General features: G+C 46.7%; 1 protein-coding gene across 1 annotated transcript in view; it reads left to right on the top strand.

The window, feature by feature from the left end:
- The first annotated feature begins 230 nt into the window (after positions 1-230).
- The window catches only part of LOC114587099 (lysosomal acid glucosylceramidase-like), a 35,585-nt gene continuing 17,028 nt past the window's right edge, over positions 231-18,787 (top strand). Inside the window, exons 1-3 of the mRNA XM_028711023.2 lie at positions 231-306; positions 11,780-11,879; positions 16,040-16,231. Of these exons, the coding sequence (XP_028566856.2) occupies positions 11,813-11,879; positions 16,040-16,231 (259 nt within the window). The 5' untranslated portion in view covers positions 231-306; positions 11,780-11,812. The remainder of the gene's footprint in view (positions 307-11,779; positions 11,880-16,039; positions 16,232-18,787) is intronic.

Here is an 18,787-nt window from a genome sequence, read left to right as displayed (position 1 = left end):
CTCCGGCTGAATAAAAAGCACTGCTGGTAGTTACTGTATTTTTCCGTGTCTAAGACAATGCTTTTTGCTAAAAAGAAAAAATTAGGCAAAAATTGGGTGTCGTCTTATACACTGATAGTGAATGCAAAGGGGGGACGTGCGATTAATGGCAGCACCAAGCAGGAGAATGGCAGCGGCGATTGGGCAGGCAATTGGTGGCTGTGGCAAGTGGGTGGGCGGGCATTTCGTGGCATGCAGACAATTGGTGGCTGCGGCAAGGTGTGTGATCGGCAGTGGCTGTGGCAAGCGATCGGCAGTGGCGGGCAGGTGGGTGAGCGATTGGTGGAAGTGACCTCCCCCACCCTCCAAAAAAGCTAAACAACTTAATTTCTTAATTTTGGATTTTTAAAAAAGTGGGTCGTCTTCAACATGGGGGCATCTTAGACATGGAAAAATATAGTATCCACACACCGATCACGGTCTCTGCGCTTCATTTGCTCTAAAAGCTTCCAGAGTACAGTGGTACCTCTGCATGCGAACGGGATCCATTCCGGAGCCCCGTTCGCATCCTGAAGCGAACACAACCTGCGTCTGCGCGTGTGCGGGGTCGCGATTTGCCGCTTCTGCGCATGCGCGTGACATCATTTTGAGCGTCTGCGCATGCGCGAGCGGCAAAACCCAGAAGTAACGCGAAGCTACTTCAACCCGCGGTATGACTGTATATGTTATCCATCTGTTGGCTTGGCCCGAGCAGAGCAGGTTGTGGCAGGACAACACTGTCTAATAAAACTGAAATATTTAGAGTGCCTATTAAAGTTCCATCATGGAGATTTAAAGTTCTGTCATGGAGATTAATGGCTTCCTTTTGTGTCCTGTTTCTGGGCCGGGCCTGAGCTTTAAAGCTCTGACACACCTCTGACACATTTTGTTTTTGCCCTCGTGCTTCCCCCACAAAACTCATTCTTTACTGCTGAATCGGAGCAAACGACAACGCATGGAAACTCCAAGTTGCTGTTTGTCTTGATTCAGCATTAAAGAACAAGTTTTCCAGGAGAAAGCAGCAGAGAGAGAGAGAGAAGAGGAAGGAAAGAGGTTGGATAGGGAGCTTTAAAGCACAGACCTAGAATCATAGAGTTGTGAAGGACCCTGAGGACAATCTAGTCTAACCCCAGGAATATGCAGCTGTCTCTTACGGGGATCGAACCTGCAACCTTGGCGTAATCAGCACCACACTTTAACCAACCGAGCCATCTAGCCTGTGTTTAGAAAGCACAGGGCAATAGGTAAGTTTGGGTGAACCCTTAAACAATAGCCTGTCGCTGCTTCATCCCAACTGTTAAAGAATCCCGGACTGAAAGGAATAGGACTGAACTTTTAAGACTTGGACGAACCAACAGGAAAGGTGCTATTATTCCCCCGGCAGCTGAGCCCAAATCTTCACAGCATGGGGAGTGTATAAAGGTGAGGGAGGAAATGTTTGTCTGGGGCCATAGGCGTAGCTGGGGGGGGGGGGGCGGGCAGGGAGGGGCAGCTGCAGAAATGGATTGATTATACCTTTCTTTTATTAGAAACCACATCCAAATTCACTGCAAGCGGGTCACACCCAGCAGCTCAGCTTGAAAAGTGTTTAAGGAAGGCAAAGAAGGATCAGGCTTTTGTGGGTTCAGTTTTCTCTGAAGTTGGCATACTTACAGGACAGGGAATACATAAATCTTATGGGGCAGGCAAGTTGGAAGTGCATTTTAAGCCTTTAACCAGACATCTTCTGGTAGCAGCAATACTAATAGTGGCCGGTTCACTAGTCGGATTGCATATTCTGATTCCTCCGATCCCAAGTTTCTTTCCCTTTTAAATATATGCTTAGTTGTAGAGGGTTTGAGGCTTGTGGGGTGTATTGCCCGGCTGCCAGACATTTAGCAGGCTGCCATGAGGGGGAAAATGGGATCTTCTTAGAGAAAGAACATCCATGCTCAGTGGCAGCCTACCTCTGAGTGCTTGGTGCTGAGGGACACAAGCGAGTGAAGGTCTGTTGACTCCTGTGCTCTATTTATGGGGCTTTCCCAAAAGCATATACCTCTCCTGGGGGGCACTGAAATGATCGGGGAGGGGGTGTAGCCTTGGGTGCAATTGGGGGGGGCATTAAATAAAAATAAGGGGGTGGCAAAAGCATAGAGAAAAAAGGGAAGAATAATTTGAGAAAGCGTTTGTACGTGTTTGATGTGTTGCGTAATGGCGCCCAATGTAACATGGAGTTAAAGTCGTAGTGATTATTTTCCACACAGACACTCAAAATGCAAGTTAACTATATGTGTGTGTGTGTGTACCTCGGGTTAAGAACTTAATTCGTTCCGGAGGTCCGTTCTTAACCTGAAATTGTTATTAACCTGAAGCACCACTTTAGCTAATGGGGCCTCCCGCTGCTGCCGCTGCGCCGCCACCACACGATTTCTGTTCTCATCCTGAGGTAAAGTTCTTAACCCAAGGTATTATTTCTGGGTGAGCGGAGTCTGTAACCTGAAGCGTCTGTAACCCGAGGTACCACTGTGTGTGTGTGTGTGTACACCGATTGTAAACAGCTAATTTCGGTGATTGAAGAATGCTGCTGACAAAAATACAATGCAAATTTGCCACTGCATCTTTCTGTTTGTTTGCTTAAAGAAAGTAGATATCTGGGGGGGTGGGGGCGGACAGAGGCTGGGTAATTTTTTTTCTGAAAAGGGGGCTGTAGGCCAAATAAGTTTGGGACCCTCTGCACTCGATGGAGACCCCTTTGGGTCTTCTATGCCACCCACCTGCTCTCTGGCATTTGGGGTAAATGGGAGCACCACATGGCCCACGCAAAGCCCCCATTTCTGTGCAAACAAAGTGATTAATTAAGCCAGTGATGGCCAAACCCGCCCCTCCAGCTGTTTTGGGACTACAGTTCCCATCATCCCTGACCCCTGGTCCTGTTAGCTAGGGATGATGGGAGTTGTAGTCCCAAAACAGCTGGAGGGCCAAGTTTGGCCATCACTGAATTAAGCAATCTGGCCTGTTGCAAAATATCGCAATGTGGAGAGGTAATTAGTTAATGCCTGTTGCAGCTGCTGAGTCAGAAGGCAGAGAACCCATCGTTTTGTCCCCGTTTGCCCTCTCCTTCCTGAGTTCAGCAGGAGAGGCAGTGCCTCTGAACTGGTTGCAAGCAAGAAGGGTTGGTGGAGCAAGGGCCCCATTAGTCCTAATGGACTGCCGAGCTCATGTTCTCGATTCCAGCCGGTCATGCCCTTTCCCATGATACTCCATTCCATTTCCACACCCACACCAAACGCTCCATGTGGGAGGCAGCCTGCCTTTTGAACCTAGGAAAGGAGGAACAGGTAAAGCCGAGGCAAGCCTGAGGAAAACATGACCCACGCTCATTTCAAAGTTTGATTCAGACTCCCTGGCCCCAAAAGCAAGGAGTGGCTGTCCTCAAACTCCCCCTAAGGCAGGCTGTAGGAGTGCAAATTTTCAGAGTGTGGGGTCAGGTGGGATTACTATGAGGAATTATAAAATATGCATCAAGCCATTGTGTCCACGATGAATGCATTGTGTTGACTGGGTTTGATACATTGACAATAATTTCTGATCAAATCCCACAACCCTCTGCATCTCTGGCCATTTCGTCTACTGCCCATCTCTCTCTTCATAAGTCACGCACGCAGCCCAGGCAGGCATCTTGGGTCATCAAAGATAGTGGACAAGTTTCTTTGATGTAGCTTTCTGATATGTTAATCCCAGGATGTTAATCTTAGGGCGGGAAACAGATCTCACATGAAGGTGATAATGATCGCTGTCCTCCTGGCCATCCTTCTTATCATATATATTGTTTGTTGTTGTTTTTTTAATAATATTTATTACTTTTGCAACAATTTAAACACTTACAAAAAAAACAAAGAAAAAACAATACATTACAATACAAAGACACTACATAACTAACAAAACAAAACAAAAACAATTTAAAAACACATCAAAGAAGAAAAAGAGAAAAAGAGAAAAAAAAAAAAAATCAATATCTTATCTTTCTTTCACATATTTCCACGACCTCCTCATGCCTCCCTTTTTGTATTCCACTTCTATTAATTATTTCAGCAATTCCTTTCCATCTTCCCGTTTTCTGTCCTATAATTATCTTAACACATTTTAACCTTATTTTTCCATTAATACTCTATTAATCTATTTGTACTTAATTCCTTATAACCTTTCTACTGAAGCCATATCACTTCATTCCAACGTTCTTCTAACATTCATTAATTTTACAATATTTCTGTAAATAGTCTTTAAACTTTTTCCAATCTTCTTCCACCGACTCCTCTCCCTGGTCTCGGATTCTGCCAGTCATTTCCGCCAGTTCCATATAGTCCATCAACTTCATCTGCCATTCTTCCCTGGTGGGTAAATCTTGTGTCTTCCAATACTTCGCGATGAGTATTCTTGCTGCTGTTGTTGCATACATAAAAAAAGTTCTATCCTTCTTTGACACCAATTGGCCGACCATGCCCAGGAGAAAGGCCTCTGGTTTCTTCAGAAAGGTATATTTAAATACCTTTTTCATTTCATTATAAATCATCTCCCAGAATGTCTTAATCCTTGGGCATGTCCACCAAAGGTGAAAGAATGTACCTTCAGTCTCCTTACATTTCCAACATTTATTATCGGGCAAGTGGTAGATTTTTTCAAGCTTAACTGGTGTCATGTACCACCTATAAATCATTTTCATTAAATTTTCTCTTAGGGCATTACATGCCGTGAATTTCATACCTGTGGTCCATAACTGTTCCCAGTCAGCCATCATTATGTTATGTCCAACATCTTGTGCTCATTTAATCATAGCTGATTTCACCGTTTCATCCTGAGTGTTCCATCTCAACAGCAAGTTATACATTCTTGACAAGTTCTTAGTTTTTGGATCTAACAATTCTGTTTCCAATTTTGATTTTTCCACCTGGAAACCAACTTTTTTGTCCAATTTATATGCCTCCATTATTTGGTAATAATGGAGCCAATCTCGCACTTTATTTTTCAATTTTTCAAAGCTCTGCAATTTTATTCTGTCTCCATCTTGTTCCAGAATTTCCCAATATTTCGGCCATTTGGCCTCCATATTGAGTTTTTTCTGTGCCTTCGCTTCCATTGGTGACAACCATCTTGGGGTTTTCTTTTCTAGCAAATCCTTATATCTTATCCAAACATTAAACAATGCTTTCCTAACAATATGATTTTTAAACGCTTTATGTACTTTTACCTTATCGTACCACAGATATGCATGCCAACCAAATACATTATTGAAACCTTCTAAATCCAACACTTCAGTGTTTTCGAGAAGCAGCCATTCTCTCAGCCAGCAAAAAGCAGCTGATTCATAATAAAGTTTGAGGTCTGGCAGGGCAAATCCACCTCTTTCTCATATATATTGTTTGTTTATCACCTCCGGGGTTGCCAAATGCTCTCCTTTGTAGTTCTGTTCTTTTTTTACCCCGTGCTTAATTAGTTTTGGTAGTTTAACTTTGTTCCCACTGGGGTTTGTGGAAATGCTCAGAAGAAATCTGATTGGTTCTTACGAACACCCTGTAAAAAGTTCTTTTGTGAATAAAACGACCTGGGCCAAGAGGGAGGGAGGGAGGGAGGGAGGGAGAGAGAGAGAGAGAGAGAGAGAGAGAGAGAGAGAGAGATTATTATATGCACCCTTCCCAGAGTCTTGCTGGTTCAAGCCTCTGTGTGTATTCTTATTAATCAGAGTTCAATCCTTCCTTTACTTTGAGAACGCCTCACAGGCAGGCAATGGCTAGAACAGGGGAAGACGGAGAGATGAGATGCACAACCTCTGGGTGTGTTCGTGTGTTGTTGTTGTGGTTGTGATGTAGCCGTTCCATGCTGCATCAGGAGCAGATCATGGAGATGAAAATGAGCGAAGGCTGCTGGATCAGGCAAATGGTCCATCTTAGTCACGCGCCTTGCTCTCACAGTGGCCTGCCTGGTGGCTGTGGGAAGCCAGCAAACAGTATCTGAGCATAAGAGCAACTCCTGGACCCTCAGGGTCTGTTAGTTTCTGTTTTGCCACTGAGCAGCTGAGTCACAAGGCTCTGTTTACATTCCACATATTCCATACTGTTGGAAGTCTCACGGGAGACAGATGTGATGTACTGGTTTCCTGTTCCTTTGTTGTTCAGTTCCTCTCTGCTTTCATAGAGAGAGGATGAATTTTTCTTTGCTGTCTGCGTACCGAGAAAGAAAACTCTTTAGCCATGTAGCCATAAATTTCATCACTTCCCTGTGAAGAAGAGAAGAAGAAGAGTTTGGATTTGATATCCCGCCTTTCACTCCCTTTAAGGAGTCTCAAAGCGGCTAACATTCTCCTTTCCCTTCCTCCCCCACAACAAACACTCTGTGGGGTGAGTGGGGCTGAGAGACTTCAGAGAAGTGTGACTAGCCCAAGGTCACCCAGCAGCTGCATGTGGAGGAACGGGGAAGCGAACCCGGTTCACCAGCTTACAAGTCCACCGCTCTGAACCACTACACCACACTGGCTCTGGAAACTTCTCTGAACGGGAATGTGCCTGAGGCCTCATGAAAGGCTCAGGTCATTAATTATCGTCGGGAGGCAATTCCGAAGGACTCGGCTGGAGGAAAATGAGCTTTATCAGCTTGGCCGAGCGGAGATCCAGACATTTTTGGTTTCGGGCCCAGAAGAACGGCAGAAGAATGGAATGCAGGTTATCTTCTCTGTGTGTCATCTCCAACTCTGCAATGCTACTGTTATAAAAGTCATGTTCTGCCCTCCCTCTCTGCAAGTCCAGGGGGTTCCAGACACGCTCCCAGGGTCTGTCGTGGGTGGCGCTGTGGTCTAAACCAATGGGCCTCTTGACCTTTCAAATCTCCAGTCTTTGGTCACACCTGGGATAAGAAGTTGTGGACAACCCTTGATGGCTCTCTATTGTAATGCTAGCAGCTCTGCTTTCCCTCAGCCAGCCAGCCAGGTTTGCGTAAGGCAGCCCAGGAATCGCCCAGACTGGGCTACCCAGTCAGATGGGTGGGGTGAATAATAATAATAATCGCTCCTTCACCTCACCCTTCCCTGCAGAGGTCCCTTCTCCAAGCACCTCCCATACCTGGTCTGAGTACTCAAAGAAGGAATTGTAGGTGGGACGCGGTTAGCGCTGTGGGTTAAACCACAGAGCCTAGGACTTGCCAATCAGAAGGTCGGCGGTTCGAATCCCCACGACGGGGTGAGCTCCCATTGCTTGGTCCCTGCTCCTGCCAACCTAGCAGTTCGAAAACACGTCAAAGTGCAAGTAGATAAATAGGTACCGCTCCGGCAGGAAGGTAAACGGCGTTTCCGTGCGCTGCTCTGGTTCGCCAGAAGAGGCTTAGTCATGATGGCCACATGTACGCCGGCTCCCTCGGCCAATAAAGCGAGATGAGCGCCGCAACCCCAGAGTCGGTCATGACTTTACCTAATGGTCAGGGGTCCCTTTACCTTTACCTTAAAGGAGGCAGTAGGGATGTGCGTGGCACTGTGGTCTAAACCACTGAGTCTCTTGGACTTGCCAATCAGAAGGTCAGCGGTTCGATTCCCCGTGATGGCGTGAGCTCCTGTTGCTCGGTCCCAGCTCCTGCCAACCTAGCAGTTTTAAAGGAAGCCAGTGCAATTTGATAAATAGGTACCGTTCCGGCCGGAAGGTAAATGGCGTTTCCATGCGCTACTCTGGTTTCGCCAGAAACGGCTTAGTCATGCTGGCTACATGACCCAGAAAAACTGTCTGCGGGCAAACGTCGGCTCCCTTGGCCAGTAAAGCGAGACAAGCACCTCAACCCCAGAGTCGTTTGCGACTGGACTTAACCGTCAGGACTCCTTTACCTTTACCTTTAAAGGAGGCAGTGGAAGACAGGACTGCCTGGCGTGCTCTGGTCCATGGGGTCATGAAGAGTCGGACACGACTAAATGACTAAACAACAACAACAACAACAAACTACACCTCCCAGGCTTCTTTGGGGGAAGCATCACACATGAGCAGTTCCAAAGGCAGCAATTATGGTTAATGCGCAACAGCGCATTTTAAAATTACACCCCACCCTCGCATGGCCAGCTTGTGCGTTCCCTCTTCATTTCTAATCTTATGAATAATGTGCAAATTAGTAACAGCACAGAAACAAGCCTTGGGCACCAAACAGAACTAGTTTAGGAAGTCTAACCTCCTGGTTGAGGCCAAGAGGAATCAAGTGAATCAGCAGCTTATCTCTCAAGCTCGGAGACAGAAGGATCCCACAACAGGAAACAGTGGAACTCTTCTATTCCCAGGGAACAGCTTGTAGGTCACCAGGTATCTCTCTAGATGGTTGTGGGGCTTCCAGAAAACCATAATTGCAGCTGTCTCACTCTTCAACGCATGGCACAGGGTTGAAAGATTTCCACACACATGCACTCATGAGGGCTAGTAACTTTTTTAAAAAAAATAATTTTTATTAACAGGCCAATTACATCACATTATCCATATCACATTAATTCCAAATTATACAGCCAAATTTTAAATTTTGTTGGGGGTACCCATACATTAAGCTCCGCTCGAGTCCAAAACAGCATCACTTATCTTACTGCTTTAATTAGACAGTTTTGTCCAGTTTGATCCAGATAGTCCTTTATTACTTCCTTTCTCTTCTTGTTGTTATCATAAATTCCTTTCTTTGCGATCTCTGATGATTTTCACAAGCAGGTTAAAAGCTGGCATTCTATGTGGATTTTGTACTCTTCCAAAAATCATATCGATCAGGGACAGCCTCTGTACAACACTTCCATAAACAAATTAATCTCCGATCTGTCCTTTATTTTTCTCAGGCTTACCAAATAAATCAAATGAGTCTGGGGGCTCTGTCAGGCCAGACTCACATTCCAACATTCCTTCTCGTTCGAACAATCTTGATTCTCCTCCCCCAGTCCTTCTTCCTCCGGCAAGCCTGAGGGCTAGTAACTTTTAGTGTATGTGTTCTTAGATCAAAACTTATCTCTTTGGGACAGCAAGAAGAGGCCTCTTTAGCAGAAGCAAAAGTATATGAAGGTCTAGAAAGGCTTGTTCTCACCACGTACGGGCAGCTTCCCTGCTCGTTTTTGTCTCAGATATGTGGCTTTGTCCTGTGGCCAATGTCAACATGATGATCACAAGATGCTTATGATAGCCCCTCAGGCAGATGGGTTTAAGGGGTGTGGGGCAGAGGACGAGACAAAAATGTGGAGGTAGAATAATCTACCAAGAGGTAGTAGCCATGAGGTATAGCTCAGTGGACCTTTCATGTTCAAAGGCTGTGTACCTCTGAAGTGACAGACTGAAGGCCTATTGCAGATATTAATATTGTGTGGTTTGAAGCAACTGGGTGGTGCATAAGAACAGGCTCCTTTTGGAAGTAATCATTGTCCAGATCCATACAAGTTTTATTCAAACTTTACTTGCAGAACCCTTCAAAAAACAGTAAATACAGCAAATGCAAAATACAGTATACATCCCAAATATCAAAAGGTCTTGTGCAATGTCCAGCACAGGCTCAGCGTCTTAGAAATAAAAGATCGCTCCAGAAATCAAAACAGTGTCTCCCTCTCTCCCATTCCAATCCGCTTTAGGCTGCCTAAGGCTATGTCCCTCTTGGAGAGCCATTATTATCACATCCTTTTGTTCTCTGTGGCTTTCAGAGAATGACAAACAGCCACCACCCTTTCAAGATGAGGATTTGCAACTCCTTGCCTTAGTCACATGATCAAAGGTTACATTCAGTTTAGAGTAACAGAAAACCATCAACAGGTAATCATTTAGGAGCTTAGAGTCCCTTAGAAAACTAGTGTAGGGGGGGGAAACCCATGTTAGCAATACAGTGGTACCTCGGGTTAAGTACTTAATTCGTTCCGGAGGTCCGTACTTAACCTGAAACTGTTCTTAACCTGAAGCACCACTTTAGTTAATGGGCCCTCCTGTTGCTGCCGCGCCCCCGGAGCACGATTTCTGTTCTCATCCTGAAGCAAAGTTCTTAATCTGAAGCACTATTTCTGGGTTAGCGGAGTCTGTAACCTGAAGTGTATGTAAATTGAATGTCTGTGTAGTGGAATGAAGGTTTAACACTGAGAATGGCTAAATACGTGTTGGACCATGATGGGCCATTGGCACAATCCAATAGGCTCTGAAATGCTGATAGATTTCCATGAGGATTTTTTTAAATATAAAAGTTGCAAATGGCTGCAGAATGTGTGTTGCTGGCATCTGTCTGTATCGAAAAATCATGGAATGTACCTTCGGGGGTGAAGTAATACTGCTGGAGAATCACAGCTCCTGCTGTGACCGCAGAGACTGGTAACTCCTAACTGCTGCCTCCTGTGCTGTTTTTGCTGCGTTTGTTGTTGTTTAGTCGTTTAGTCATGTCCGACTCTTCATGACCCCATGGAACAGATCACGCCAGGCACTCCTGTCTTCCACTGCCTCCCGCAGTTTGGTCAAACTCATGCTGGTAGCTTCGAGAACACTGTCCAACCATCTCGTCCACTGTCGTCCCCTTCTCCTTGTGCCCTCCATCTTTCCCAACATCAGGGTCTTTTCCAGGGAGTCTTCTCTTCTCATGAGGTGGCTAAAGTATTGGAGCCTCAGCTTCAGGATCTGTCCTTCCAGTGAGCACTCAGGGCTGATTTCCTTCAGAATGGAGAGGTTTGATCTTCTTGCAGCCCATGGGACTCTCCAGAGTCTCCTCCAGCACCAGAATTCAAAAGCATCCATTCTTCGGCGATCAGCCTTCTTTATGGTCCAGCTCTCACTTCCATACATCACTACCGGGAAAACCATGGCTTTAACTATACGGACCTTTGTTGGCAAGGTGATGTCTCTGGTTTTTTTTTGCTGCGTTAGCAGGCACCTAAATAACCTCTCCAGGGAGCAGTCCTGGCCAGTGTGTATGGAGGTCCTGGGCTGCCCAGAGGGCAATATCCCCCTCTTGACTTTGCTGACGTGGTCCAAAGGAAAGCAGAGCAATAAGTTTGGTACCAGCTTGGCTGCAGGAGTCGCCAGAAGGAGGTGTACAAGGCGCCATCCAACCGTCTTAGGGACTCCACTCCAGATTTGTGTAGGGTTATCCCAAAAATGCAAAATGTGGGGAACTGGGAAAATGAGAAACGGAGTTAATGCAAAGGTCTAGCCAAGTCTGGTGCAAAAGGCAGGGCAGGCTGAGATGGCACTGGGCATCAGGAAGGAAGCTAGTTTGGGCCTCTAAAATTCCAGGGAGTTGAACGATCATGGTGTTGTAAACAAAAATTGCCCTTTTCCCTTATGGGGTATCCAAGAGCCCATATAGAGTCCTTACATAGGTTCCCTATTGGTAGGAGAAAATAACAGAGGCCAACCAGAGAATATTGAGAAGCAAAGCAGCTGGTAAGCTTGATCTTTATTGATCTGTTGCAACAGGGTGCTCCCCTCACCCGCAGGAAAGGAGGAGGACCAGAAAAATGGTGTGCAAGGCCTATGGGCTTGCTTCGCAAGACGAAACGTCTTGCGAGTTCTTGCGAGTTTGTTTCCTTTTTCTTAAAGCCGCTAAGCCGCTAATAGCCGTGCTTCGCAAGACGAAAAAACTTTTCCTTTGGCACCGCACACCACTGGCACACGACCCCTGGAAGGTTTTGCAGAAGGCAACTTGGCACATATGTTGGGAAACGCTCCCTATCTTGCGCTGGGTCTTGTCACATTGCAAGGCAGTTGTTGGGTTACGTCAAAGTGTGTGTGATTTCCTGATAAGCAGGTCTCAATCCTTCTGCACATAGGTGTGACTTCTCTCAAGATTTGCTGGAAGCATCATGAGGACTGTGGGGGCCATCCTTTTCCTCCTCTTCTTCCTCCTTCAGGTGGTCGCAGATGCCACAGGTAAGTGGAAAGGGCCACTGTACTGTGAGGGAGGGGAGACATAAGGATTTAAGAGCGCTGCTGGGCTGGGTCACCTAAGGGCAGCTCTAGAGAAAACAGCCCTCTGTTTCAGGGAGAGAGGAAACTGGTGCTCTCCAGTTGCTGCTGAAGCTCATGGGAGTCGGAGTCCAAGGACACTGCTGAACTACAACTCCCATCATCCCTGCCCATTGGCCATTCCGACCAAGGCTGATGGGAGCTGGAGTATCAGGCGGCAGAGGAACCAACCCCCAAGGCAGGTTGCCAGGAATGGATAAGACAAGGAAAAGTCATTTGTTGTTGTTGTTGTTTAGTCATTTAGTCGTGTCCAACTCTTCGTGACCCCCTGGACCAGAGCACGCCAGGCACTCCTGTCTTCCACTGCCTCCCGCAGTTTGGTCAGACTTGTGCTGGTAGCTTCGAGAACACTGTCCAACCATCTCGTCCTCTGTCCTCCCCTTCTCCTTGTGCCCTCCATCTTTCTCAACATCAGGCTCTTTTCCAGGGAGTCTTCTCTTCTCATGAGGTGGCCAAAGTATTGGAGCCTCAGCTTCAGGATCTGTCCTTCCAGTGAGCATTCAGGGCTGATTTCCTTCAGAATGGAGAGGTTTGATCTTCTTGCAGTCCATGGGACTCTCAAGAGTCTCCTCCAGCACCAGAATTCAAAAGCATCAATTCTTCGGCGATCAGCCTTCTTGATGGTCCAGCTCTCACTTACCACCTGCTTTTATCCAATATTTACAGCGAGAGAGAATGTTTCGAAGATTATACGTTAAAGTCTTGTTCTAAGAAAGATATGCTAATATGCTTAGGATAAGAATGTAAAGTATATGTACGAGCTGGAAAAGAAAAGAGATGAAAGAAGTACAAACAATGATATATTTGGAGAATGCAAGGATAAATGTGGAGATAGAGATTTAAAGAAGTCGAATTGTGGCGGAGGGAAGCTGCGGGTGGGTGGGGAGTGCTATGCAACAAGTGTATTTGTTTTCAGTGTTTTTGAACTGTGTTTCTTTGTTCTTTTTTAAATTTCATTCCCCCCCTTTCTGTTGATGTTCTGTTTTTGCTGTATTATTTAAATAAATAATAAAATAAAATAAGGGACGCGGGTGGCGCTGTGGGTAAAAGCCTCAGCGCCTAGGGCTTGCCGATCGAAAGGTCGGCGGTTCGAATCCCCGCGGCGGGGTGCGCTCCCGCTGCTTGGTCCCAGCGCCTGCCAACCTAGCAGTTCGAAAGCACCCCCGGGTGCAAGTAGATAAATAGGGACTGCTTACTGGCGGGAAGGTAAACGGCGTTTCCGTGTGCTGCACTGGCTAGCCAGATGCAGCTTTGTCACGCTGGCCACGTGACCCGGAAAGTGTCTCCGGACAGCGCTGGCCCTCGGCCTCTTAAGTGAGATGGGCGCACAACCCCAGAGTCAAGCAAGACTGGCCCATACGGGCAGGGGTACCTTTACATTTTTAAAATAAAATAAAATAAAATAAAATAAAATAAAATAAAATAAAATAAAAAATAAAAAAATATTGGAGGGTTGGAAATGCAGCCTCTTGGAATAGTGGCGCTGCCCGGAGTAAATTTCCCTTCCCCTTCTCTTCCACATCCTAATTCGTCGTCCCTTCTACGGGTGGCGCTGAGGCCCCTTTGCTTCTGAGCTTTGCTCTCCTACTTTTAAGGCTCTCCGGGTTCTGGGAGATGGTGGGTCTGGAATGCTTTCCAGTGATAACGTGTCAGCCAGCCGCTCTGCCTGCTGCCTCCTCCTCCTCTCCCATTATTTCCCAAATTTCCCCCCTCATCTTCCTCTGAGCTGTGACCTCCCTCAAACCCCTGTTGTAATTCTGAGCTGCCTCCTCCTTCTCTGGAAGAGTCAGGCTGGGGAAGCAGTCTCCCCCATTCCCTGCCCTTGCACCCGGCCCTTACTTGCAGTCTTCCCATGAAGGCATAAGGTTGGGCCCTGTGAGAAGAGGGCTCTGGATTAGATGGGGGCCCTTGGCTTGATCCAGTTTGAACAGCGCCGGCGAAGAGCCCCAAAGAGCCCCAACTTACAGGGAACCAGGCAGAGGGCCTTCTCAGTAGTGGCACCCGCCCTGTGGAACGCCCTCCCTTCAGATGTCAAAGAGAAAAATAACTACCAGACTTTTAGAAGACATCTGAAGGCAGCCCCTGTTTAGGGAAGCTTTTAATGTTTAATAGGTTATTGTATTTTAGTGTTTTGTTGGAAGCCGCCCAGAGTGGCTGGGGAAATAAATAAATTATTATTATTATTATTATTATTATTATTATTATTATTATTATTAAATGTACATAGCGCTGAGGGCCTTCTGGTGGTTCCCTCATTGCAAGAAGTGAGGTTACAAGGAACCAGGCAGGGGGCCTTCTCAGTAGTGGCGCTCACCCTGTGGAACGCCCTCCCATCAGATGTCAAAGAGATAAATAATTACCTGACATTCAGAATACATCTGAAGGCAGCCCTGTTTAGGGAAGTTTTTAATATTTAATGCTGTATTGTTTTTAACACTTGATTGGGAGCCGCCCAGAGTGGCTGGGGAAACTCAGCCAGATGGGCGGGGCATAAATAAATTATTATTATTATTATTATTATTATTATTATTATTATTATTATTTTGCTCATCTCTAGAGCAGAGGGGGAGGGCTCAGTTGGAAGGGTATGAGACTCTTAATCTCAAAGACATGGGTTCGAGCCCACCTTGGGCACAAGATTCCAACAGGGGGTTGGAATAGATGACCCTCATGGTCCCTTTCAACTTTTCTATTATTATATTATCATTATTATTAACAATAGCATCCTGCCTTTCCGCCTGTATTAACGTCAATTCAGGAAATAACAGACCCTCCAAGTGTCCTGATTTCCCAGGGACAGTCCTGGAATTACAGAAGTCCCAGTTTCTGATTTGATCCCAGACTGTTACGCTTGTCGTTTTTGAACGATGTCCCTATTTTCATCGGAGAAATGTTGGAGGGGGTGCAAGCTAAGGGACACTGGTGCTGTCCTCAAGGTTGAGGCCTTGTAGTGTTAATGTTTCCAGTGTGTACAACCAGAATTTCTCCTTCTTTTTGTTTTTATACTAATGTTGAGGGATCTGTGGGCGTCCCTACAGCAGTTATAGCAATTAACTGCAATAGCAATTAACTAATTTATGATTAGCTGCACCCTTCCCAAACCCAGATGTGGTGAGCTGAATTTAAGATTGGAAAAAAGAGAAACCGCAATTATTATTTTGTAATTTGTTGAAATAATACCTCGCCTTTCCTCCCCAAGGGAGCCCAGGGCACAATTTAAAAGCACAAACACAACAGAAGCATCTTAAAACAGTTAAAACATTCCAAAAGCAATTTATGTTAAAATAAAATAAAATACAAACATTCTAAAAGCAGTTACGGCTAAAAGCAGTCTTCCATGCAGGTATCTTGAGTTGCCTGGAACAGTAGCCTTCAGTCAGCAAATGCCCTGGCTAAACACATAACCTCCAACATTTCTCCCATGAAAATAGGGATGTCCAAGGGGACGCGGGTGGCCCTGTGGGTTAAACCACAGAGCCTAGGGCTTGCTGATCAGAAGGTCGGCGGTTCGAATCCCCGCGACGGGGTGAGCTCCCGTTGCTCGGTCCCTGCTCCTGCCAACCTAGCAGTTCGAAAGCATGTCAAAGTGCAAGTAGATAAATAGGTACCGCTCGGGCGGGAAGGTAAACGCCGTTTCCGTGCGCTGCTCTGGTTTGCCAGAAGCGGCTTAGTCATGCTGGTCACATGACCCGGAAGCTGTATGCTGGCTCCCTCGGCCAATAAAGCGAGATGAGCGCTGCAACCCCAGAGTCGGCCACGGCTGGACCTAATGGTCAGGGGTCCCTTTACCTAAGGAAAAGGGGGACATTCCGGGATCAAAACAGAAATGGACGGCTTCTGTACATACAGGTCTGTCCCTGGAAAATAGGGACACTTGGAGGGTCTGAAAACAGTTATTGGATGTTAAATTTGAACAACAACAACAACAACAACAACAACAACAACAACAACAACAACAAATATGTTAGGGAAGGCCACCTCAGAGCATGTGCAGAGCACCCCCTCTGAAAGGAGCCATTTTCCTCCTGCTGCTCAGCTTTGTGTCTTTTCCATCTCTCGCCTAGCGACCTCCCCTTGCGCGCCCAAGCATGTCGGCCCTGGTGCCATGGTGTGCGTCTGCAACGCAACTTACTGCGACATGATGGGCCCCCTCTCCCTCCCGCCCGAGGGCACCTTCGTCAAGTACCTGAGCAGCAAGGCTGGCAAGCGCCTGGAGCGAAGCCAAGGGAAGCTTTTGGCAAACAGGAAACGCTCAGGTAAGGAGGGCCTTCTCTAAACAGGTGGGTTGGAGGAAGAAACATGACACTCCATCAGGCTTTCTCTTCCTCCGCTGTTGCCTGGGAGTAGCTGTGCCACCAGACTGCCTCAGCGAGAGAGATGGGAAGTGAGGCTCATCAGCCATCCCCAAAGCCCAGCTCCATCAGAAGAAGAAGAAGAGTTTGGATTTGATATCCCGCCTTTCACTCCCTTTTAAGGAGTCCCAAAGCGGCTAACATTCTCCTTTCCCTTCCTCCCCCATAACAAACACTCTGTGAGGTGAGTGGGGCTGAGAGACTTCAAAGAAGTGTGACTGGCCCAGGGTCACCCAGCAGCTGCATGTGGAGGAGCAGAGACACGAACCCGGTGTCCCAGATTACGAGATTACCGCTCTTAACCACTACACCACACTGGTACTTCTTGTCCCTGAGCTGTGCCAGTTGGTCATTATAACTGCCTAATAACTGGTGCCCGATTTAATTTCCTACTTTCTTCCCTTCTTGTCCCGTCTCCCTTGCATGTCATGTTTTCTTAGACTGTAAGCCTGCAGACAAGGACTGCAATGCTTTAATTTCTTGCATCTTTTTATTTAAATTGCATTCAATTTCTTCATGCATAGGGACGCGGGTGGCACTGTGGGTTAAACCACAGAGCCTAAGGCTTGCCGATCAAAACGTCCGCGGTTTGAATCCCTGCGATGGGGTGAGCTCCAGTTGCTTGGTCCCTGCTCCTGCCAACCTAGCAGTTTGAAAGGGACGCCAGTGCAAGTAGATAAATAGGTACCGCTCTGCCGGGAAGGTAAACGGCGTTTCCGTGTGCTGCTCTGGTTCGCCAGAAGCGGCTTAGTCATGCTGGCCACATGACCCGGAAGCTGTACGCCGGCTCCCTTGGCCAATAAAGCGAGATGAGCGCTGCAACCCCAGAGTCGTCCACGACTGGACCTAATGGTCAGGAGTCCCTTTACCTTTACACCTTTTTTTTTGAGCAGGGTAGAAACGCTCTCAATAAATATAGATCGATATAAGAAGAATTTGGGGTTGGCTTTGACAGACGAACTCTTTAAGTTCATTATTGGTCAGAGGAGAATGAGTGGAGGCAGGAACCAGTCAAAGCAAGGAAGATGTTTATTTTTCTGTTGCAACAGAGTCGCCCCCACCTTGCAAGAGGGTGAGGGGAGCCAGAACAAAGATGTGTGACCATTTTTAAGGACTTCAGAAATTGCCCAGCCCCTTAGCCAAAGACCACCTACAAGCACGTCTACAACAGAGAGTGTGTGGCTTGTTTCCTGTTTGTCAAGATACCTGATAATTCTTTCTGACTGTCCCATCTTGGCCAGTTTGGGCCACTGTTTTGAAATGGTAAATACAGCTTAGTTCTTGAATTGTCCCAGAGCTCCTCTATTCATGTGAGAAGTCCATCCACGCTCAGGAACTTGGAAGGATATTGCAAGTGAAAAGAACCATTGGGAAATGTTTTTCCTTCTACTGCAGAGAAAATAATCTGGGGTCATTTTTTAAGAGAGCCAAGATGGCTTTGGGATTAAAAGGTAAAGGGACCCCTGACCATTAGGTCTAGTCGTGACCAATTCTGGGGTTGCGGCGCTCATCTCGCTTTATTGGCCAAGGGAGCCGGCATACAGCTTCCGGGTCATGTGGCCAGCATGACTAAGCCGCTTCTGGTGAACCAGAGCAGCACACGGAAACGCTGTTTACCTTCCCGCCGGAGCGGTACCTATTTATCTACTTGCACTTTGAGGTGCTTTCGAACTGCTAGGTTGGCAGGAGCTGGGACCGAGTAACGGGAGCTCACCCTGTCGTGGGGATTCAAACCGCCGGCCTTCTAATTGGCAAGTCCTAGGCTCTGTGGTTTAACCCACAGCACCACCTGCGTCCTGGCTTTGGGATTGCTCTCCTGCAATACCTCAGACATGCGGTTTATGAGCATAAGCATGCGCGTTTACCTTGTGCACTTAGGAACATTGATTTTATTCGTGACGCTTTAGAATTTTAATAGCACAATAAAGGACTGCGTACCACATTTGGCCAAATCCTGAGCCACATCAGGCCAATTTGCGGGCCAAGGACGATTGATTCCACGTTGCTCCCAGAATACCTGCGTCAGGGCGGGCCTCCTATGTCGATCCCTAACATGCTAGTGAAACAAAACCTGGCAGGAGTCAACAGAGCCGTCTTTAGCATAAGCGCCGCCAGGGTGCAGAGATCCGCCCAGCACCCCCAATTTTAGTTTACCCCCCATGAATTTCTAATTACTCCAAAATGTGTTTCTCGCTTAGCATTTGTTGCAAAATGAAGAAAAAATGCAGCTTGCGGAATTCATAGTGTGTGTGGGCTCTAGGTGCGTTTTTGCGGAAATTGAAAACTAAAATCGATTGCTGAAATGCATGTGAAGTAGAGCCCTAAGTACTAAGTAGTTAGTCAAAGAAAATGCCGACAATTAGCGAAAATAAACATTATTTTTATAACGAATTCTCTAAGCGAATTTGAACTGTAAGTGATGAAATTAAAACACAGTTTGCAATGTTTCACTCGGGGTCA

The sequence above is a fragment of the Podarcis muralis genome, chromosome 16 (genome assembly GCF_964188315.1).
Source record: "Podarcis muralis chromosome 16, rPodMur119.hap1.1, whole genome shotgun sequence".
NCBI lineage: Eukaryota > Metazoa > Chordata > Lepidosauria > Squamata > Lacertidae > Podarcis > Podarcis muralis.
The sequence above is the reverse complement of the archived record's forward strand: the minus strand, read 5'-3'. Positions and strand labels throughout refer to the sequence as shown.